Here is a 23,822-nt window from a genome sequence, read left to right as displayed (position 1 = left end):
TCTGCCATCTAAACCTATTTGTGATTTTTAGTATATTCTTTCCTGTTGCCTTCTAAGCTTTGTTAGGACCCCCGGAGAAAGGGCAAGACACTGTAGGAATATGCTTGATATATAGTTGGATTAAATAACAACCTAATATATCAAACATATCACACAGAGGCCTGCAGAAAAGGCATCCAGGTTTGACTGAGCTTGACATAGGTACAGTACTGATGGCTATAGCCGCAGGAGCCAGTGGCCGCTGCAGGGTCTCCCGGCCTGCCTCGGAGCAAGTCTGTAGGTGCGGTAAGGGTGCCAATAGCAAGACTGCTGGCACACGCTCTGAGCCCAGGGCCATTTCCGCAGATAAAAGGGGAGTCTGTGCATCTGTCCATCACTCACATCTGAGAGACTGCAGGTTAAAGGAGATGCTTCGGTGGGCAGGGCCCAAGGGTGGAACTATAGCAGAACCGTCTTCAGATGCCCTAGACTGTTCTCTTAAAACAGATAACCCGAGAATCAGGTGACCAATGCAGCTTGAAGTCATCCCCTCCCCTCCCCCAAATTATTCCTCAGAGCAGTGCAGGTGTTCTGCAGGGACGAGGGACGTCCACATTCATGGGCATGTACAAGCATGTGTGTGGGGGAGGGGCAGGGTCACAGTTACAGGGGCAGGAATGCAAGAGCAATGGCCATTTATGGCTCCCTGGAAACTTTTGTTTAAGGTTACAGGAGACGATGGTGAAAAGTAACCTCAAAATATTGTTGTTTCAGTAATATTTTTTAAGCTGGGGAAAATTTTTTCATAAAGGCAAGGAGGATATTCTACACCATGGGAGAAATTTCCCAAAGTGGATGGCCCTCTTAGCAAAACAAAAGTCGCGTGCTTTGGGATGGTCAGATTCTCTGAGACACATTCATAGATAATGCCTGTGTGGCAGGAACCTGTGGTCATCAGGAAGATTACTCTCCACTGTCCCAGAAGTAGCAGCCACTCTTTCCAACATCAGGTCGGGGGCCACCAACAGCAAACACCGTCAAATAAAGAAACCAGATCAATGGTGCTCACTTCACCTTCACAGAAGAACCCCTCGGCTCTTTCCTAAGACCCCTATTGCAAATATGAAACCTAGTGCAAGGGGCCTCGCTGGCCTCCTGCACCTCACTGGCCTCCTGCAGCACTCATCCCTGGCTTCGGATGTGTGTCGGTTTTCAGGGTTGTTTTCCAGAACTTTAATACAGAACCTGTCATTTCCTCCCATCCAAGTACTAACCAGGCCCGACCCTGCTTAGCTTCCCACATCAGCCGAGATCAGGTACATTCAGGGTGGTGTGGCAACAGACCAGAACCTGTCATTTCCTAATCCTACCCCATGCTTAGACATTCTCTGCCCATCTCCTTCATTTCCAAGCATCGTTCATGGCTGCATACGCTTTTACCATCTCTTCCCCCGGAACTCGTTCCATGAGCATCTTCATGTGATGCAGTCCTGGCAACTACCGCTCTTCCTTGCTGAGACAGACTAACAGTCTGCAGGAAAACCCCAACTTCTCTTGCAGGTCTTGGATTTCTTCCTCAGAACAGGACCCAAAGCAAGTCTAACAGCTTAAAAAACCTTATAAGGTGCAATGGTCCTAGGGACTAAGAACCATTTTCTTTGCCAATGGAGACAAAGAAGAAATGGGATGTACAGAAGCTGCCACCCCAGCCGTATGCTCCCATCCTGTTCAATCACATGGTCCAGTTGTGGCTATCCAGGTCAAGGGTCAGATGACTTCACCCCTAATGAGGTAATAGACTGGTCTGGAACATGTCTGTGGCCTTGTCACTTGCCCTCCTATCCCATAGGGAACTGTGAAAGACCTTTTCTTTCACACATTTTCTGAAGATGAAAGATGCATTTGGTCACAGTGATGGTGACCGTGGTGGTGTGGCCACCATTTACTAAGACCTAGTTAGGCACTGTGTTCTGACATTAGCGATTCTATGCTTCAACAACAGTCCTGCAGGATGAAGGAGATTCCACTAAGTCTGTTTCCCAAATCAAGAATCCTGAAACAGATGAGACACCAGACAGAGAACAAACAGGAGCTCAGGAGCACCCTAGAGAAGGGTGGGGGCGGGGCTGGGTGTTAAATGAGCAGCAGACTCCTTCACAGACTGCAGGTGCTACCTGGCCGACAAGGAGCCTTCCCCTGCTGAAGGGGCCTCTTGGGAGAGACTCAATGAGCCTAAGGACATGCAAATTAAACCGCAAACCTCAGAACCTAAGCAGACTCAGCCTTCAAGTGCTTTTCATCCACTAGTAACTTGATTTGCAAAGCAGAAACAAAAACCTAACCAGAAAATGCCGGTGTCTCTAACCCACAAGCAGAACTTAAACTCTGATAATATCAGATGATCCAGAGTGCCAGCGGAACCCCAGCAAACACAAAAGTCAGGGGTCAAAAATCTCCAGTTCCACCTTGATGAGGAAAATCTGAAATGTGTTTGCCATTGCAGCCGATGCTAGGAGATTGGTTGGAATGCTGAAGGTTTTAGGAAAGCTCTAACTTGAACAGATTCATGAGCCTCCTGTGTCCTGCACACGCCTTCTCTTGAACGCGGCTTTGGAAAGGGTTGGTACCTTTCAGCCCTCAGATTCCATCTTTCAGTCTGACAAAAAGGTAAAATTTTAGGTAGTCACAATCCTAAACTGGGGGTTCAGATTTTTTTGGGGGGTGAAAAGAGCCAGATTTTATTTCCATGTATGTGGGTCATGGGGAAGCGAACTGTAGACAGCATAAAGAAGGATAGGAAGAAAAGGAAGCCTCCTTGGGTCCCACCATCTTCCTGAAGATGGCCAGAGTGTGCGGTGGGAAAGTACAGCTGCTTACCATGGCTGAGCCTGGAGATGGGCGAGCTCCTTCTGCTCCAGAAAAAATAATCTCTTTCCTTGCCACTTCTCTAACGTACAGTCTCCTGTACACACTGAAACTGTCCGTGGCTGAGTGCACCTAATTCTCTACTTGTGTGTCTGCATGCATATGTAGAAGCCAGGGGTCAAGTATCTCCTTCAATTGCTTCTCTACCATATCTCCACATATGTATATTTAGATTTCTTTTTAATTATGTATACGTGTGTGTGTGTGTGTGTGTATTTATGTGTCTGTATGGGTGTGTGAGTACAGTGTCCATGGAGTCAGAGAGGGAGTGGGATTCCTTGAAGCCGGAGTTACAGACGGTTGTGAATCACCTGTTGTGGGTGCTAGGTACTGAACTCGGGTGCTGTGGAACAGTGACAGCAAGTGCTTTTATCTGAGCATCTTTCTAGTCACCCCTCTTGGTTTTTTTTTTTTTTTTTGAGATACAGTCTTTTGTTGAACCTGGAACTTACTAGTCTGAATGGCCAGCAAGCCTCAGCAATGCTCCTGCCTGCCCCAGCTCCCCAGTGCTGGGATTATAGGTGCACACCACCATGTGAGTTTTTTACATGGGTGCTAGGAAATCCAAACTCGGTCTTCATGTTTTCCCAGTAAGCACCTTACTGGCTGAGTCATTTGCCCAGGCCTGTTGTTTCTAAGAAAACAGGATTCTCAATACTGCTATTTCTGTATGAAAGGCAGGACCGAAGCCGGTGAACTGAAGGCTGTCGGTCTGTCTACTCAAAGGGACTTTTGACAGAAACATTGACAACCTGCTTCACACAGTGGATTTACACACGCAGGCCGTGGGTGCTCTGCTTCTCCTCTAAGTACAAGTGACCAGCAATGAACACTCACCTTTGGTTTTGCTCTCGGCTTCAGCTGCTCTAACTTCTTGGCCGCGGCTTCAATGGATGCTGCAGCTCCCAGCAGCTCTGTTTCTGCAATGACGGTTGGGTCTTCTGGATCCACCCACTCTGTTCCTAAAATCAGTCCCAGGAAAGTCACTCTTGGCAGGTGGAGACATGAGGGTACTGGTGTAAGTACAAACAAAATCTAAACAGGCATTTTGGATGGCCCCATGGGCCTCCTCTCTGCATAAGGGATCCCTACCTAACTTCTTCATCTTCTGCACACAGGGACTGAGGGGAGCTAATCTGCTTTTTTAAACCAGCTACATGTGTAGCCCCATCCACAGGAATGGCCATCGATGGCAGATTCATCAATGGATCAAGGTTCAGAGTGCCTTCTGATTTATGCTCATGAGACTCTAGGCCACAGAGCTTTGACATTCTCTTCAGGGAATGTGAGGAAGGGTCACATGCCTCAGAAAAAAGTGCTCTTCTTAGAGAATCCATGTAAGTAAGTAAGGGCGTGCAAATGCTGTATTCAGTGCAATTCCCTATACACAAGAATATTATTATTACTATTATCAAAATTACTTATAAAGTACTTACCTCATTTTGGTTTACATGTATGGGTTTTGCTTGCATGCATCTTTGTGCACTATATGCAAGCCTGGTGCCTGCAGAGGCTAGAGGACATTGAAGCCCCCCTGATCTGGAGTTATAGATGGTAGTGAGCTGCCATATAGGTGCTTGAAATCAACCCTGGGTCCTCTGCAAGAGCAACAAGTGCTCTTAACTGCCGAGACATCACTCCAGGCCCTAATCACTTTCTTTGATATGACTAGAGATTGAAACTAGGGCCTAGCACGTGGTAGGCAAGCATTCTCCCACCAAGCTATATTCCTAGTTCCTCTCCCCTATCCTTTTTTTTTTATTTTAATTTTTGAGATAGGATCTTGTAAAGTTGCCCAAAGTTCAATGTGTTCCGTAGTGCAGTCAGACCAAAACTTGCAATCGTCTAGCCCTAGCCCCTGAGAATCTGGAACTACAGTCCTGCAGTCTTGAGGCCTGGCTCATGAGCGTATTAGCCAACAGACAATAAATAGACAGCCTGATGAATAAAAAGACAGCTAAAAATAAACAAGATTCCCAAGGGAGGTGAAAAGTTCCAGATGGATTATTTTGTACAGGTAAAAGAACTCGATATAAAGACCAGAGAAAAATGTTATTTTAAACATAAAAATAAAACAAGTCTATGCTTTTTATTCTCAGTGTACTTCTGTTTGCATCTCCCTGTCTTGTCCCTCTGTCCTAGCGCAGCCCTACAAGATGACAGGAGGCTCTGACCTACCTTTCATGGCTTCCGCGGCCTGGATGAGCTCCGTCACGGCACCGGCCACCCTCTTGGAGAAAGCAGCCAGCTGATGTTTGAGTTCTGGGGTTGGCTTCTGAAGGATCTGTGGGTGAAAAACATGTTAGACGCATGGGGTGGGGATGCCTGGTGGCGGTACACTCCTGTTGGTGGAAAGGGGCGTCCCTGTGAAGGATTTCAAGCGCTCGAGAGACAACAGACTCACCAGGTTTCAACAACAGTGATGCTGAGAATCAAGGGTTGCCTCGGTGGTCCCTTTGACATAGTTACCAAAGATCATGAAGCTGATCTTACCCTTCATTTCTTTTATTTTTAGGTAAAACAAATCCACAAATGTAGAAATGATGTGGAAGAACACCGTGAGTACAGAATTGCCAGGCTAGGCAAACACGGAACCAGAGAAAACGTGGGGCAGGGCAGGGTTGCAGGCAAAATTCTCAAGTGAGCAACAGCTAACAGTCCAAAAAAAGTCATCCCTGAGCCAACAAACCAGCCCTAGGATTCTGATCATGATCTGCTCTGCAAGATGTCTTGATATGCTTGCATGCTTTCTATATATCATCTATCTATCTATCTATCTATCTATCTATCTATCTATCTATCTATCTATCTATCTATCTATCTATCTATCTCTGAGACAGGGTTTTTCTGTGTAACAGCTCTAGCTGTCCTGGAACTTCCTTTGTAGACTAGGTTGTTCTTGAACTCACAGAGATCCACCTTTCTTTGCCTCCTGAGTGCTGGGATTAAAGGTGTACACCACCACTGCCTGGCTTGATATGGATATACTTTCTTTTGACTTAGTTCAAAGTTAAAAAACAGAACAACTAAGCCTATCTTATTTATTTTTTGAGACAGGGTATCATTAAATAGCCCTGATTTTCCTATGTAGATATGGCTGGCTGGCTTTGAACTCATGAAGATCCATCTCACACTGCTCCTAAATGCTGGAATTAAAGGCGTACACTTGGCATTACTGACTGATTGTGCACGTGCTCGAGAATGCTCACACATGCTCATGTGGAAGTCAAGGAATGACTTGCAGGAGTTGGTTCTCTCCTTCTACTGTGGGATCCAGGGGTTGAACTCGGGATGCCAGGCTTAGTGGCAAGCACCTTGACCTTCTGTGCCTTCTTGTTAGCCCCAGAGGTTTCAAGGTTTTTTTTTTAAGTTGTTATTTCAAAAGGTACCAGAACTGGTAACCAGAAATATACTGTGAAACCAGATGATCTCTTCTTAAATTCCTTCAAATATAAAACTAAGAAATGAAGCAAGGGGGGCTGGAGAGATGGCTCAGTGGTTAAGAGCACTGGCTGCTCTTCCAAAAGTCCTCAGTTCAATTCCCAGCAACCACATGGTGACTCACAACCATCTGTAATGAGATCTGTGCCCTCTTCTGGCTTGCAGGCAGAGTGCTGAGAATACTGTAATACACAAATCAATCAATCAATCAATCAATCAATCAATCAATCAATCAATCAATCAATTTTTTAAAAAAAGAAATGAAGCAAGGACTCCTTTACCATCTTCCCCAGGATTTCAACTGAGGTACATCTTCCTGGCTGGCCCATCCTGATTCTGAAATTCTCTTCTAACAGTTTTCTGCTTCTCTTCCCTATTGTTCCACACTGGGAAACCTTCAGACACTTTAAGAGGCTTAGGAGAAGACACCTGCAGCCATTTGTGGACAATCATGGAGTCTCAGAGCCGAGGAGCAAGCGTGGGCTTTGGAGTTGGACAAGCCTATGTTCAGACCAGGCCTTACTGGTTACTGGTGTGACTAGAGAAACCACCAATACCTTGTCTCTCCTCTATAAAGCTGGGACAATGCCTGTCTCTGAGGACCGATATACAGACCAAATAAAAAACACAGGTGAACCATCTCACCCAAGGCCCAGAATGCAGTAGACACTTGTTTAGTGTCAATTCTGTGCTGACTGTCCTATACTCTTTTAAAAAATCTGGTCAGGTAATATGGTATTTCAGAAGTATAGAAGAGATAGTTCTTGTACCTTAGGACTAACTCCTCTGATTATGTTCCTAAAAGAAATGTAGTAAACAAACAAACAACAACAACAACAACAAACTGGGTTGAAGGAGTTTATGGGTTACATTGTGACCAGTCCCAAACACACCTGTGTACAGATAACATCACATTATATACTCAACTGATGAGCCAATCGTTTTGAGTATTATTTCATACATATCTCTCCCCCATTTCCTTCCTCTGGTAATTTTTTTAAAAAAAACCATGTATGTATGTATGTATGTATGTATGTATGTATATATGTAAGTAAGTGTGTGTGTATGTGTGTGTGGCGGGGGTGGGAGGGTTGGGGGGCAGTAATGCGAATTTAAGTGCAGGTACCAATAGAGACCAGAAGAGGGCGTTAGATCTCCTGGAGATCTAATAAGTAGTTGTGAGCTGCCCAGTGTGGATGCTGGGAACTGAATTCAGAGTCTCTGCAAGAGCCCTATGTACTACTCTTAATCGCTGGCCATCTCTCCAGATGGTTATCTTTTAGATTTGTTTTACATTTATGAATAATGCTCTATGATTCCAGTTCCTCTGTTATTCTCATTCTCTCTCACAAAGACTGAAAAGGTTGTAGCCAAAATGATGCGGTATCAGTTTATAGACCAGGACAATGCTGAGCAGTGTGTAATTAGATTTACAAACACAGTTAATCAAGAGGTTTTTAATAAAAATACTAAGATACCTTGAACTTGATAGGAACTAAACAGTGGTGGTGGAAACACACACACACACACACATATTTATGTATACATATATATACATATGGGAGAAACTGAACAAATGAGTGAAAAATAAGTCCTAATAAGACAGCTTCCTTGAGCATTTCCAGGAAATCACAAGAGTCCTGGGAAGGCTGAGGGAAGAGGCACCTTTTGCTTCCTAACACAGCCAGTGGGCAGGGCGTCTAACCTAGTGTATCTTCTGGAATCAATCAATGCACTTTGAGTCCAAATATTTCTCTGCTCTCTGAGCCTTGCCTCAGTTTACTTGCCTATTAAACGAGTGTAATAGTCTTTCCCCTACAGAGTTGTGGTGGGCTTATATAAGCGAATCATAAAAAGGGCCCAAATAACATTACTTAGGTGAAATCTTAATATCATGTTTTAAAAAAATTCCCAAGTGGTATCATTTTTGTCTGAAATAGTGCTCTAAGATCACTAGTTAAATAATGGTTATGGCTCATTTTGTGACTTGCTAACCAATCCACAGACCTTGTTAAATTATTACTCTGTTGTGGACAAAAGGCCATGAATGTGAGTTAAAAGTAAGGTAGGGTTATTCATACTTTAACATGGCCATCACCCATGTTAAAAAAAAAAGCTGGCATGATATCACATTCCTATAATCCTAACACTGGGGAGGCAGAAGCAGGAGGATCCCTGAAGCTCCTTGGCCAGCCAGTCTAGCCAAATTGGTAAAGCCCATGCTTGGTGAAAGACCCTGTCTCAATGAGATGGGAGAGTGACAGACAGATACCCACACATTGCATTCACAGGTACACACACAGTCACATGTGCATGCACATGCACGCACAGACACACACAGAGACACACACAGAGACACACACACAGACACAGAAACACACACAGACACACACACACACACCTCCTCCTGAGGGGAGATAAGGAGTCCAGAGTCCCTGAAAGCATTAAAGAAGGTCCATGAAGCTCCCTAGGCTACACATCCTGGCACCCCACTCAAGGGCTGTCTAGCTGCTGTGTGTGCTTCCAACCATAAGGATGATGAGCAGGAGGGAAATTCTCAAGGGAAAATAAGATAGTTGGTGTAAATTAAAGAAGCATACGCCTGTAACCCCGGCACTTGGGAGGTTGATGCAGTAGGATAGCAAGTGCCAGGCTATGTAATAAGACGTACATGATATATATCTATATGCGAATATAGATAGGATTGAAAATTCTGCAATTCTGTTGAGAAAATGTGAGTCCACTGCCCTGACATGTTTAAACATCTTTTTAACAAAGGAAAAATATTAGTTCTTTTAGAATTTTGTACAATGAGTTTTGGCCAAACTGTAGAAAACGCAAACAAATTTGTGGTGATACAGAGCAGGTCATCGGCTGCCTGGACAATCTGAAGGCGAGACGTACATTTATTCCTTCAGTATGGTCCTGCTTTCCTAGGCCCAGAAATCTGCGCTGCTGCCTTCTGTCTTGTGCCTCACTAAAGCTGAGGGGAGTTACAGGTGTGGGAACTTGAAACACTTGAATCATCAAACTGCAATGACTGAAGACGTCTATAGCTGAGAGAAGAGCCCTCCAGGCAGACAGAGAGTGCCATTTCCAGGAACAGATGGCTCTTTAAGGCAGAGCGCACTGCCGAGTTAAGGGGTCTCAGCTCTAGACAGCCAGGAAAAGACTTGCTCTATTTTTAATTCTGTGATTAAGTCAACACAATTTCTGATATCAGGATACAGAGAGACCCTGAGTAAAGTTCTGCCAGGGAAGTGAAAGTTAACCCTGTCCGAGATCTTGGCCTACAACGGCATGGCACTGGGAGGCTGGTGTCTGCTCCCTGCAGATGCTCCAGCATGAAGCAGTGCACAGCAAATGCAGAAGGCAGATGCACTCCATGCGCACCGAGGAGCTTCCTAGAGCAGCCACGATGGCTCTGCCTAAACCAGAGCCTGTGTATGCTGAGAGTTAAATAGAGCATTAGAAAAAGGCAGAAGTGGGGTTCTAGGCAGGGGCTCTCAATTTGGTATCTCCTTATAAACAGTTTGAAAGACATTCTGTGTGTTTGTGTTTCTTTGATGGTGTGTGTGTGTGTGCATATATACCGTTAAGGTATACAAAAACTCTTATTTATTTATATTTTTGTGTTTGGGTCTCTGTGTTAATATGTATGATGTGCATGTGGGTCCTGCCAGAGAAGAAGAGGCCATCAGATCCTCTGAGGCTGGAGTGTGAACAGTTTTGGGTCCAGCAATGGAATCCAACTCCTGTCCTCTGCGAGAACAGCGAGCACTCTTAATCACGGAGCCATCTCTCCAGCCCCAGACAAAGAAGTTCTTATCACACTAGATGGGCTGAGTTCTTCTCGTTTTATAGCACTAGCTTTAGGCCACTGAGCTGGTTCTTCTGCTAATGGTCTCACTCTGGCCCTGGCGGGTTCCCCGAGGAGGCTCGGAGAAACAGCATGTTCCTATGTCTCCCATAATTATGGATGATGAGGCCACCAGGTGTCCTGGCACACCATGACAGCTACATCAACCATCGAGATAGGTCTGCAACATGGAAGACTGAGCCTCCACTCCACGGGAAAGAAGAATCTGTGCTGAAACACTAACAGTGCACAATATGAGCGGCCACAGGGAAAGCTCCCTGATGGTTCTTGTTGGGGTCCCAGAACAGAAAACAGGGGCTCCCCCTTCTCATCCAGCCTCCTGCCCATACAGGCCCTCGCCAGATGAAGCTTCCTCCTTGACACATGGCATCATCCCCTATGACCGGCAACTTCCCTCCTGCTCATCATCCTTATGGTTGGAAGCAGACACAGCACCTAGACCGCCCTAAAGTTGGGTACCAGGATGTGCAGCCTAGGGAGCTTCGTGGACCTTCTTTAATGTTTTCAGGGACTCTGGGCCCCTTATCTCCCCTCAGGAGGAGGAGGTGTGTGTGTGTCTGTCTGTCTGTCTGTGCACGCATGTGCATGCACATGTGACTGTGTGTGTGTGCCTATGAATGTAATATGTGGCTATCTGTCTGTCACTCTCCATTTCATCGAGACAGGGTCTTTCCCTGAGGGCTTTTGCCAATTTGGCTAGACGGGCTGGCCAAGGAGCTTCAGGGACCCTTCACTGCCTCCCCAATGTTAGGATTACAGGAATGTGATATGTTAGCTTTTTTCTTTAACATGGGTGATAGGGATCAAAACTGAGGTTCTTATGCTTGTCCAGCAAGTATTTTTCCACTAAACCATCTTTTTATCCCCTACACCCCTTTTAAAGACAGGATCTTGCGATTTTGTTCTGACTGGTCTCAAACTAACGACCCTCCAGCCTCAGTCTCCTGAGTGTTGACACTTTGAGCTTGATATATCTTTTTTTTTGTTGTTGTTTAAGACAGGGTCTCATTATGTAGCTCTGGCTGGCCTGGGATTCTCTATGTAGAGTGGGCTAACCTCAGAATCACAGAACTCCATATGCTTCTGCCGAAGCGCTGGGAGTAAAGGCATGTGCCACCGTGAGTGGTTATCTTAGATTTTCCTCTAGTGTGGGTGTCCTCAGAGAATACCTTTGTGGAGTCAGTTCTCACACTCCACCTTCACACGGGTTACATCAAACTCACGTCTCTAGGAGTGTGTAGCAGGCACCTTCCCCCACCGAGCCATCTGATGGTCCTTCACATATCTTTTACTATAGTATACTGCTATAATTGTTCATTTTTCTACCAGTGATTGCTAGTGATTTCCTACTGTTTCTGACTTAAAATTAAACTATCATATCTAATATGCATAGGCAAGAGCAGACAATCGAGAGTTTGGTACAATAATAGGCAGGGTACAGAACATATACCCCAAAGATAATGGAAGATGGTACACAGTCTCATGAGAACAAAGATGCCTTAGGAGACTTTCTGGCTTTATTCCTTTGACCCTGCGTGTCATATACTCATGGACCAGTCTTCTCAATGGATTCTGGCACATCTAGTTTGGTTACAGAGGCTCCTTCCTCTGCTTAAGGTATGTTTTCTTTGGCTCATGTAGTTTATAGTAGCTTCCACTCATTGGAGTTCAGACTTTGGAAGCCCAAGGTTCATAACCGCAGACTCCTCCCCCACCCGCCTGAGACAGGGATTCTCTAAGTAGCTCTGGCTGTCCTAGAACTCACTCTGTAGACTAGGCTGGCCTCCAATCAGAGATCTGCCTGCCTTTGCCTCCTCAGTGCTGGGATTAAAGGCATGTGCTACCACTGCCCGAACTACTTTTTCCAAACAAAACCAGTAATATCATATAATACTTTATCAGTGACTGAAGTTCTCTGGATGAACATAATGACTCCTCAGAAGACCTGAAACAGTTAATGCCAGAAGATAATTTAAGAAGAAGGCAGTGACCGCTAGAACCAGAACAGAGCTGGGGACTTGTTCCCACGTCTGTTGCTGAACTGTGGAGTGACCTTAACCAGGGGAAAGACTTTTGTGGGTTTCTGGTCATTCATCTCTTCAGCCACAGTTCATGTGGCTGTACAAAGAAAAACAAGGAAATCCAACGCTTGTCTTCCAGAGACAAGAATTGTGTACTTGAGGTAGCCTGGGACTTGTTTTTATTTTTAGGTTTGGGGAGAGTGGAGCAGACATGGGAGGGGACATGTCATCCAATTTCTTGTGTTATCCCTGGTTCCTGGACAAACTCTCCTGGGCTCTGCTCCAGTCCATACAAGGTTCTAAACAAGGCTAAAAAACAGGGTACCAACCATAACCACAATATCTGCTGCCCAGAATCTTCTGCTTTGTCTTCTAATCCTAGTTCCACAGTGGATACAGCAGGCCAGGCACTCTTGATGTGACCCATGCCATTCACTCAAGGATGGCAGGAAGCCACCAGAGGCTAGCAGGCCACGAGCAATGGTTCTCTTTAGCTGGTCATGGAGGCTGTTGTTTCTATATTTTTAGAATGCATTTGGGTCTCTGCAATAAGACCTCCCAATATGATATGTGTGTGTGCGCGTGCGTGAGCACGTGTTTGTGTAGGTGCATGTATGTGTGTGTGTAAGGCTAGACGTCAATGTTGGACATCTCCTTCAACAGCTCCCCCTTGTTTATTGAGATGGAGTCTCTGACTCAATGTGGAGCTTGCTGGTTTGGTTAGACTCTGGGATCCTTCTATCTTTACCAAACCTCCGCTCCCAGCACTGGGATTACAAGTGTGTGTTACCTCACTCAATTTTTTTTTTACATGGGTGCTGGGGATCAAATTCAGGTCCCTCATGTTTGCATGGTAAACTCTTCAACTGAGCTATTTCCCCAGCCTCAGAGACCTTTCAATTCTTTTCAAGATTGTCTCTGACCTTAAACTTATCAATTCTCCTTTGACATTGCCTCTTCCTTTTCTTTCCCCACCCTACCCCAGGCGTGTTTGCTCTGCTGGCTCTTTGGTGCCAGAGTGAAATCAGATCTTTTGGACCCCCACCAAGTCTTCCTGAAGGCTGCACTTTCTGTCCAGTGTGCTGGATCAGATGGTCTGCTCAGCATAGTCCTAACCTCATGAAAGATGCTGGCAGGATGCTGGAAAGGGAGTCTGCCTGGGGGAAGGAGGGTCTTCACCTATGTCAGTCACAAAGACATATAGTTCTGCTCCACCCTGCCCACACCCCTCCTTACCACCAAGACGTGTTCCAGAAGGTCCAAGTAGCCCAGAGTGCATTCAGTGCCGTACCGCAAGGCTCTGGTTCGTACCTCTTCGCTGACATCAGGGTAGAAGGATGCTTGCTGGAGACAGATTGAGAGAGGGAGCAGGAAGGAAAGAAGATAATGTTGGCATCTTAAACCAAGAAGAGCTGCTTGTGAGTTCCCAGCGCAGCAGAGCTGGCCACTCTGGTCTCTGAGGCGGAAGACCTTGCCAGCGGCCTCCCTGAAGACCTTCACCCCCCATTCTCTAGGTGGGAAAGGAATCTCTCCCTCCATCCTCACGCCTCTGCAGCAGGTCCTTTGACAGTCTGTAGGTTGGCTTCCTGGGGACACATGACAGAAACACTGGAGTCTGGGACCTTCTGTCCTTTCTCACCCCCTTCTCCATGCACTAAAGCATCCAGGAAGATTCACAGCTACTGTTTCCAGCAGGGGCACTATTATGGCATCTCTATGTCCCCAGACTAATGAAGCCCATGTTCCCACTGAGCATCCCAAGTTACAGTCACAGGGCACTCTCTGTGACCAGAGCCCTTAGGTTCCTTCAGTTCGCAGCTCCCTGCTACCCCCAGGCTCTATAAAGAACGCACCTCACATTATACAAATGCAGAGATAAGCAAGCCAGAGCCCTGGGTCACAGCCTCTCAGGCTTTTCCTTGTACCGTGACCTGCCACCTCCAGTTATCCATGACAAATGGTCTCAGGTAGCATTCTGACTTGCAGGGCTGCGGGAGAAAATGCACCCTGGAGAGCATGGAAAAGTGCAAGCATGGGACTTCATCTTTTATTTGCTACATAGGGAAACCCTAGCCCCTTAATTCTTCTTGCACAGTTTCCACTCCGGAAAGCACTTGGGAGGCTACAGAAAGGCATAAAACAACACTCCCAATAAACCAGCAGGCACCACAAAGGCACGACACATGACAGAGCCAGTCTCTCTGTGGCAGGCCTGTCATCTCAGCCACTTGGGGAAGCTGAGGACCCCAAGGTTAAGACCTGCCTGGGCTATGGAGTGAGCCCAAGGCTACAGTTTGGGCAAATGAGTGAGCTTCTGATTCAAAATCAAGTAAAAAGAGGACTGTGGCTATAACTTGGTGGCAGAGTGTTTGGGTACCATTCATGGGTCCTTAGGCTAAATAAGTCAAGACGTAAGGGGGGCTGACTAGTTTTGGCTTTACAGTTCATCTCCTTTCAGAGATGAGCAGTGTGGGTGGCAAGACCTGTGTACCCTTCCTTGGGGAATACGGCAAGCAGCTGCCATTGAGGAGACAAGTTAGACTGACTAAGGACTAACAAACCTCAGAGGCAGAAACCAGGGGTGGTGGGTGGGGATGTGGGTAAGGAGGGTGCCTACAGCCGTGCTCTTAAAATGCCCTATTTCATTATCTCCATGTTTCCCCGAGCCTCTAAATGTGAAATACAGAGCTGTGCACTACTGTGGGTCATGTGACAAGGGTCATGATGCTACAATGCAGTGGCTTCGCCAGAGCAGCTGACCAGGTTGCCAAGAAGGGTTGGGGGAAGAACATTCTTGCTAACTGTGGTGGCTCTGTAACTTGGCAGAACCTTTGGGAGAACAATCTGGCAATAATGAAAAGGTTATACAATTTGATCCTCTAATACCACTTCTGGGAGTCTTCCTGAGCAAATAATCCAAATCCCAGATAAATCAAATAAACACAAAGATGTTTCTTATAGCGAAATCGTAGGTGAGTTGGCAGTGGGCCTACTGCCTAACACGCATGAGCTAGCGCCCCATAAACCAGCTGGGGTATGCCTGGAAGCATAGAGCTAAGGAGAGGCAGGAAGGTTGTAAGTTCAAGGTCATCTTTAGCTACATAGTGACCAGCCTGGGATACATGAGACCCAATCTCAAAAATAAAACAATAAAGCTTACAGCAATAAACACTGTAGGCAACCTATCTGACCAAAGAGGAAGGCAGTACTGGCTGATAGAAGTCATTAGCCAAACAGTCAGAAAGACCAGAGCAACACAGGAATGGCCACCTCGTGCCAACAATAACCAGAAATAAAGAAATCTAACAAAAATATAGGCACACGAAAGCAGACCACACAGAAACTCACCCAGGTGAAAACACCCGGGGGCTGGTCAATCCTGGCATCTGTTAAGGCCAGGCAGTGTGGGATACGCCTCACCTCACATTCGCCTGGCTCCCCACTCAGGCCCAGAAGTCATGCTCCAACAGAGCAACTAGGTTCACTGGTGTGACTTCAAAATTTTTTGCTTAAAAAAAAATCCTGTGTGTTGGACCTGGAGAGATGACTTAACAGTTAAGAGCACTGGCTGCTCTTCCAGAGGACAGGAGTTCAATTTCCAGTATCCACATGGCAGCTCACAACTGTCTAACTCCTAGAATGAACACCCTCACCTGGGCTCAGTGGGCACCAGGCAGATATGCAGTACACAGACATACATTCAAGCAAACACATCAATATACAGAAAAATAATTAATAAAAAATATCGTGTGTGTGGAGGTCAAAGGGCAACCTCGGGTGTCATTCTTCGGATGCTATCCGCCATCCACCTGCCTCTGATTCTGATTGCTAGGATTAAAGGTGTGTGCCAACATGCCTAGGCCCACTTTAGCCTGAGAACCCCAAGGATCGACCTGTCTCTGCCTTCCTGGCGCTGGGATTACAAGCAGTCTCCTGGCTTAACTCATGACTTTAATGCTCTAGGCATCTTAAACACTCATCCAATCACCTTATCTCAGCTATTACTTCCTCTTGGGTACAGATTCTGTGTCTGGAGGCACAGACACATACACGGCTGCATCACGCTACACACAAGTCACTTTGGAACCTTGTCTTTGTTGCTGGAGTCCCTTTCTCTACCACCATGACTGGGCTGAATGCCCACTGAAGCTGCCTCAACTGTTCAAGAAACCTCGCAGCTGCACTGTCAGTCGTTGGTTCCGTGATCTTGGCCCATTTCTTGTGCTCCCCGATAGTCTGTGCATGCGCATGCGGGTGATATCCCGAGGAGCTCAGGCAGCACACCGCTGGCTGGCACCCATACCAGCATCTGCTCCACGCAATCTCGTAAACACTGAGGCAAAAGGACTTTATAATTACAATAGGAATCAAGTGTGATGGGCTTCTCTTTAACAATTAATAACTAATATATATGATTAGATTTATAAGTCATGTCAGTTCAGAGGGCAACAACAGGATATTCAAAAAGAGCCCCAGCAAGGACCCAGTATTGATGGTGTAGCAGAAACCAGAGGGCTCGCCCGGGAGCAGTGACTCTGAAGGAAGACTTGCAAGTGTAACTGTATGAACAGAAGGACATTCTGGATATGCTGTGGAACTCAATGTGCCATGCTATAGCTTCTGTGCTGAGATTTTTGTTTCTTTCTAAAAATTTTCTCTTAAATTTTATTCAATTTTATTTTGGAGGGGGGGTACAAGGGCATAGGGCAGGTACGAAGGGATGAGGAATGAGTGGGATTGAGAGGCATGGTATGAAAGACACAAAGAAAAAATAAAAAGAAAGTCAAAAATAAATAAGTAAATAAATCATGCCAGTTTGCATTTGCTATTGGTGGTTTAGAATCTGCTTACGTGGGTTCTGGTGATAAAACTCAGGTTTCCATGGTTGCAAGCAAGCACTTTATTCCTTGAGCCCCACTCCACCCCCGCCCCTAGAGACGTTTTTCTTGACCCACCATTTAGCAGGTTGGTTTTCTGTATTTGTCTGATTGCACGATGCCCTTTTTCTGGAGGGAGGTGAGGAATGCAGCTGCCTCCAAAGGAACTGTCAGCATCATTGCCATCTTCTTATTACGATTGGTTTTTGTAGTGTGTATGGGTGGGTGATTTGCCTGCAGGTATGTCTGTGTACCACATGTATGCAGTGCCTTTGGAGCCCAGAGAGGGCAGCTGATCTTCTTAGAGCTGCCATATGGGTACTAGGATAGAAACCGGGTCCTCTGGAAGAGCAGCAAGTACTGTTAACCTCTGAGCCATCATCTCTCCAGGCCCTAATGTTTGCTTGTTTGTTTTCTTGAGGCAGGGTCTTGTTATGTAGCCTAGGTTGGCTTCTGACTCGCAATAATCCTCCAGCCTCCTCCTCCTCCTCGCACTAGGATTACAGGTGAGGTGGGAGCTAACCCTGCCAGGTGTAAACTGTACTCTCTGCATGCTGGTCTACCACAAAGTTTAAGGTGTGCAGCTGCTCCCTGCTCATACTCCAGCTCACCTCCTTCACCAGGACACTGAATGAGTCATTGTCAACAGGAAACTATCCATCATCCATCCACAACAATGCCCAGGTCCTTACCTTGCAAGCTGTCAACATATCTGAGACGGCCTTCCTGCTCAGATTGGCGGTTGCAATCACATCTTCCTGTCTACATGAATTCCCAGCTGCCACGGCTTTGGCTGTTGCCATGGTGATGCCTTTCGTCATTCTGATTGATTCTTCGGGTGATGATGTCTTCTCAGGTATGTCTTTTGACTGGAACACCTTGAAGTCAGAAACAGAAGAGGCAAAAAAAACAAAAACAAAAAAAAAAAAAAACCAAAAACAAAAGTCAAAACGGAAAGGACAAACATAACTTACTCTTTTCCACCTGGTGCAATTAGTGTCTGGGAACCAAGCTAACAATTGAAAGAGACTGTTACATGACAGGAAATTAGAAACCTAATTAAGGACAGTAGAGTGGGTCACACACAGACATTTGACATTCGTGGAAAGAATATGGTGAACAGGAGGTTTCTAAAGGGCTAAACTCATCCATTTGCAAACATCACTACCCCATATTTACATACTGTCTTCCTCAATCCCAGTGTGGGCTCTAGGGCAGGATTAACCTGAAGACATCACTTTGGATGATCTCCTGCCCACCTTGCACAGGTATGAGTTTATGGAGTGAAACATATTATCCTATAACTCTGTTTCACAAAGATAGCTGCAGGGCTATGCAGGTGTTCAAGTCAGTGACTCCGATTTATACACACACTTTAAAAAGTTGCAGTGAATTCATGTTAGCCAAGGCAAGCTGCTTCTGCTTCACACACACCTGGTCCTTTGTCTTTACTATGAATGATTAGCCCTGTGACTGTGTGCTGCATGAGCATCTGTCCCTGTGGGAGAGGGGCTGCCTGTTTTCAGACCTGAGTAAGACGGGGAACCCATACAACATTCTTGCCATGTGACAACCAGCCAAACATCACTGCTCCTTAGAAACGGCAATGACAATTAAATAACTCAGGACAGCCAGTCCCGTGTCCAGACCCAGGTACCACAGTGGGATGGTGGTTACACATAGAGTTCTCTCAACTACTGTGGTCTTCACGGCAGAGGCTCTGTGGAGAACACTCTGGGTGAATTAATTCACCTTCATTTGTTTGTTTCCATTTTTCACGTGTGTGGGGGCAGTGTGCATGTTGTGTGTATGCATGTTTTGCCTGTGTATGAGCACATATGTGCACGTGTATGTGTAGGCCTGAGGTTAATGTCAGGAATCAACATCATCCATTCTTCCACTTTATTAATTGAGGCAGGGTCCCTCAGTCAAACCCAGAACTCACTGATATGGTTAGTTTTGCTAGCTTGCTTGCTCTGGGGATTCCCTGTCCCATCTTTCCAGACCGGAATTGCAGATGGGCCACAGTATTTATGTGGGTTTCTATGGAGCCAAACTCCTGTCTTCATGCTTGTATCTGGGTGTTTTAACTGTTGAGTCGTCTCCCCATCCTTCCAACTGAGAAAATGTGGATGAATTCTAAGCCACTCTCATATACTCACAATGACCAAGCATCTGTAATGTCCAGGGGATAGTCTATTTTCTGTAGCTTCCCTTCCACAGCCACCATGGGTACCTACAGCTGTCTGAACCTGTATCCAGTTCTCAGGCAGGAACACGGTCATCCTGTGCAGCCATTCTAAGGTACCTAGATGATGTAGGATTCCCCTCTGTATGCTGTGAACATGTTTTATTACCATTGGTTAATAAGGAAGCTGCTTTGGCCTATGGCAGGGCAGAATATAGTCAGGCTGGAAGAGATAAATATAGAGAGACTAGGTAGAGTCAATCAAGGCAGATGCCATGTAGCGGCCAAAGGAGACAGATGCTGGAACCTTACTGGTAGGCTACAGTCTTGTGGTGATACACAGATTAATTGAAATGTGGTAATTTAAGATGTAAGGGCTAGCTAGGAATACGCCTAAGCTATTGGCCAAACGATATAGTTTCTGTGTGATTATTCGGGTCTGGGCAGTTGGGAAATGAATGAGCAGTCTTCCTTTACAAAATGGTGCCCACCATCTGGGGCATGGATCCATATAAGACCTAAGAAAAAGCTTAAGAAAAAAAAAAGACGGTTTCTAGACCCACAAAAACGGGAGGCAAGTGCAGCTTCTTGGTAGCTGCATATTTTCAGATAGGCTCTGTTTCCTGGTGGTGAGTAGAGATGTGGCTCCTTTAAGAGAAGGCTTTGTAACTCAGAATTAGCAGCAAAAACTGGGACTCCTTTAAGAGACAGCTTCCTGGTTCATGCTGGTGGCATGAATGGCTATGGTTCTTTTGGAGCATGGCGCAAGTTACTTGGTGGTAGCATGGGCCACCTCTTCCCAGAGTTAAGGTGGTGAGCATGGTTCCCACCTGGCAGTTCCAGAGCTGGCAGTAGACTACCTCTGCCATTTTAAAAGCCTGAAAGGTGGAGTCAGCATTCAGGGCCACCGTGACCACACTGCTTACCATTTTAAAATGATCTTTGTCAGAAAAGGATTTCCGACACACAATAGGACAGATTCAGACATAACAGACCTCTAAGTGAGAGATAGTATGCTTTAAAAAATGTACGTAGGAAACGAATAGAGACTACAGAAACAAGCATAACCAGCAGAATACAAGAGATAGAAGAAAGACTCTCAGATTCTGAAGATACCATAGAGAAAATAAACACACTGATCAAAGAAAACAGCAAGTCCAACAAACTCTCATCACAAAACATTCAGGAAATATGGGACACAATAAAAAGACCAAACCTAAGAATAATAGGAGTAGAAGAAGGAGAAGTGCAGCTCAATGGTCCAGAAAATATATTTAATAAAATTATAGAAGAAAACTTTCCCAACCTAAAGAAAGATATACCTATGAAGGTGCAAGAAGCATACAGAACACCAAATAGGCTGGATCAAAAAAAACATCCCCTCGCCATATAATTATCAAAACACAAAGCATTCAGAATAAGGAAAAAATATTAAGAGCGGCAAAGGAAAAAGGCCAAATTACTTACAAAGGTAAACCTATCAGACTTACACCTGACTTTTCCATGGAAACCATGAAAGCCAGAAGGTCCTGGATAGATGTACTGCAGAAACTGAGAGACCATGGATGCAAGCCCAGATTACTATACCCAGCCAAGCTTTCGTTCACTATAAATGGAGAAAATAAAATTTTCCAGGATAAAAACAAATTCAAACAATATGCAGCCACAAATCCAGCCTTACAGAAAGTAATAGAAGGAAAATCACTAACCAAGGAGTCCAATAATGACAACAATAACTCAGGCATCTAGAGACCCTTCATCAACACAAACCAAAGAAGGGATACACACAAACTCTACGACTAAAAAAAAAATGACCAGAGTTAACAACCACTGGTCATTAATATCACTTAATGTCAATGGTCTCAACTCACCTATAAAAAGGCACAGGCTAAGAGATTGGATAAGAAAACAGGATCCAACATTCTGCTGTTTACAAGAAACACACCTCAACCACAAAGACAGGCACCTACTCAGAGTAAAGGGTTGGGAAAAGGCCTATCAAGCAAATGGACCTAAGAAACAAGCAGGTGTGGCCATACTAATCTCTAACAAAGTTGACTTCAAACTTAAATCAATCAGAAGAGATGGAGAGGGGCATTTTATATTCATAACAGGAACAGTTCATCAGGATGAAGTCTCAATCCTGAACATCTATGCCCCTAATATAAAAGCACCCACGTACATAAAAGAAACATTGCTAAAATTCAAGGCAGCCATCAAACCGCACACACTAATAGTAGGAGACTTCAACACTCCTCTCTCACCAATGGACAGGTCAATCAGACAGAAACCTAGCAGAGAAATAAGACAATTAATGGAGGTAATGAAACAAATGGACTTAACAGACATCTATAGAACATTCCACCCAAATAGGAAAGAATACACCTTCTTCTCTGCAGCTCATGGAACCTTCTCGAAAATCGACCACATAGTCGGTAACAAAGCAAACATCCACAGTTACAAAAAAGTATTACTAACCACCTGTGTCTTATCAGATCACCATGGATTAAAGTTAGAATTCAACAACAAGGCTACCCCCGGAAAGCCCACAAAGTCATGGAAACTGAACAGCCAACTACTGAACCATACCTGGATTAAGGAAGAAATAAAGAAAGAAATTAAAGTCTTCCTGGAATTCAATGAAAATAAAGAAACAACATACTCAAATTTATGGGACACTATGAAATCAGTCCTAAGAGGAAAGTTTATAGCACTTAGTGCCCACTTAAAGAAAACAGAGAAAGCTCACATTGGAGACTTAACAGCCCACCTGAAAGCTCTAGAAAAAAAAGAAGCAGACTCACCTAGGAGGAGTAGGAGACTGGAAATAATCAAACTGAGGGCTGAAATCAATAAAATAGAAACACAGAGAACAATCCAAAGAATCAATGAAACAAAAAGCTGGTTCCTGGAGAAAATCAATAAGATTGACAAACCCCTATCCAAACTAATCAAACGGCAGAGAGAGAATTTGCAAATTAATAAGATCAGAAATGAAAAGGGGGACATAACCACAGACATAGAGGAAATTCAGAGAATCATTAGATCTTACTACAAAAGCCTATATGCCACAAAACTGGAAAATGTAAAGGAAATGGATACTTTCTTAGATAAATATCATTTACCAAAGTTAAATCAGGACCAGGTGAACAATCTAAATAGACCTGTTAGTCGCGAAGAATTAGAAGAGGTTATCAAAAACCTCCCTACCAAAAAAAGCCCAGGACCAGATGGTTTCAACGTGGAATTCTACCAGAACTTCCAAGAAGACCTAATACCTATACTCCTTAATGTATTTCACAATATAGAAACAGAAGGGTCATTACCAAATTCCTTTTATGAAGCTACAGTTACTCTGATACCAAAACCACACAAAGACTCAACCAGGAAAGAGAATTACAGGCCGATCTCACTCATGAATATCGATGCAAAAATCCTCAACAAAATACTGGCAAACCGAATCCAAGAACACATTCGAAAAATTATCCACTATGATCAAGTAGGCTTCATTCCTGAGATGCAGGGCTGGTTCAACATACGAAAATCTATCAATGTAATCCAGCATATAAATAAACTGAAAGAAAAAAACCATATGATCATTTCATTAGATGCTGAAAAAGCATTCAACAAAATTCAACATCCATTTATGTTAAAAGTCTTGGAGAGATTAGGGATACAAGGGTCATACCTAAATATAATAAAAGCTATATACAGCAAGCCGACAGCTAACATCAAATTAAACGGAGAGAAACTCAAAGCCATCCCGCTTAACTCAGGAACACGACAAGGCTGTCCACTTTCGCCATACCTCTTCAATATAGTGCTGGAAGTTCTAGCAATAGCAATAAGACAACATAATGGGATCAAGGGGATTCGAATTGGAAAGGAAGAAGTTAAACTTTCGTTATTCGCAGATGATATGATAGTGTACATAAGCGACCCCCAAAACTCCACCAAAGAACTTTTACAGCTGATAAACAGCTTTAGTAATGTGGCAGGATACAAGATCAACTCCAAAAAATCAGTCGCCCTCTTATACACAAAGGATATGGAAGCAGAGAGGGAAATCAGAGAAGCTTCTCCATTCACGATAGCCACAAACAGCATAAAATATCTTGGGGTAAACCTAACCAAGGAAGTGAAAGATCTATTTGACAAGAACTTTAAGGCATTGAAGAAAGAAATTGATGAGGATACCAAAAAATGGATGGACATCCCTTGCTCTTGGATTGGGAGGATCAACATAGTAAAAATGGCAATTCTACCTAAGGCAATTTATAGATTCAATGCAATCCCCATCAAGATCCCATCAAAATTCTTTACAGATCTGGAGAGGACAATAATCAACTTTATATGGAAAAACAAAAAACCCAGGATAGCCAAAACAATCCTATACAATAAAGGATCTTCTGGAGGCATTACCATCCCTGACTTCAAACTCTATTACAAAGCTACAGTAATGAAAACAGGGTGGTACTGGCATAAAAACAGAGAAGTCGACCAATGGAATC

The 23,822-nt window shown here is 44.6% G+C and overlaps 1 protein-coding gene across 5 annotated transcripts in view; it reads right to left on the bottom strand.

Annotated features, from left to right (window-relative positions):
- Tln2 (talin 2) overlaps positions 1 to 23,822 on the bottom strand; it is a 427,686-nt gene that overhangs the window by 19,608 nt on the left and 384,256 nt on the right. For all 5 annotated transcript variants that reach the window (XM_075965369.1, XM_075965372.1, XM_075965373.1 and 2 more), the window contains 4 exons: positions 17,816 to 18,001; positions 13,483 to 13,590; positions 5,083 to 5,188; positions 3,742 to 3,866 (listed from right to left, as the gene is read on the bottom strand). In XM_075965369.1, the coding sequence (XP_075821484.1) occupies positions 3,742 to 3,866; positions 5,083 to 5,188; positions 13,483 to 13,590; positions 17,816 to 18,001 (525 nt within the window). The remainder of the gene's footprint in view (positions 1 to 3,741; positions 3,867 to 5,082; positions 5,189 to 13,482; positions 13,591 to 17,815; positions 18,002 to 23,822) is intronic.

The sequence above is a fragment of the Microtus pennsylvanicus genome, chromosome 3, assembly GCF_037038515.1.
Source record: "Microtus pennsylvanicus isolate mMicPen1 chromosome 3, mMicPen1.hap1, whole genome shotgun sequence".
NCBI classification, from domain to species: Eukaryota; Metazoa; Chordata; class Mammalia; order Rodentia; family Cricetidae; genus Microtus; species Microtus pennsylvanicus.
The sequence above is the reverse complement of the archived record's forward strand: the minus strand, read 5'-3'. Positions and strand labels throughout refer to the sequence as shown.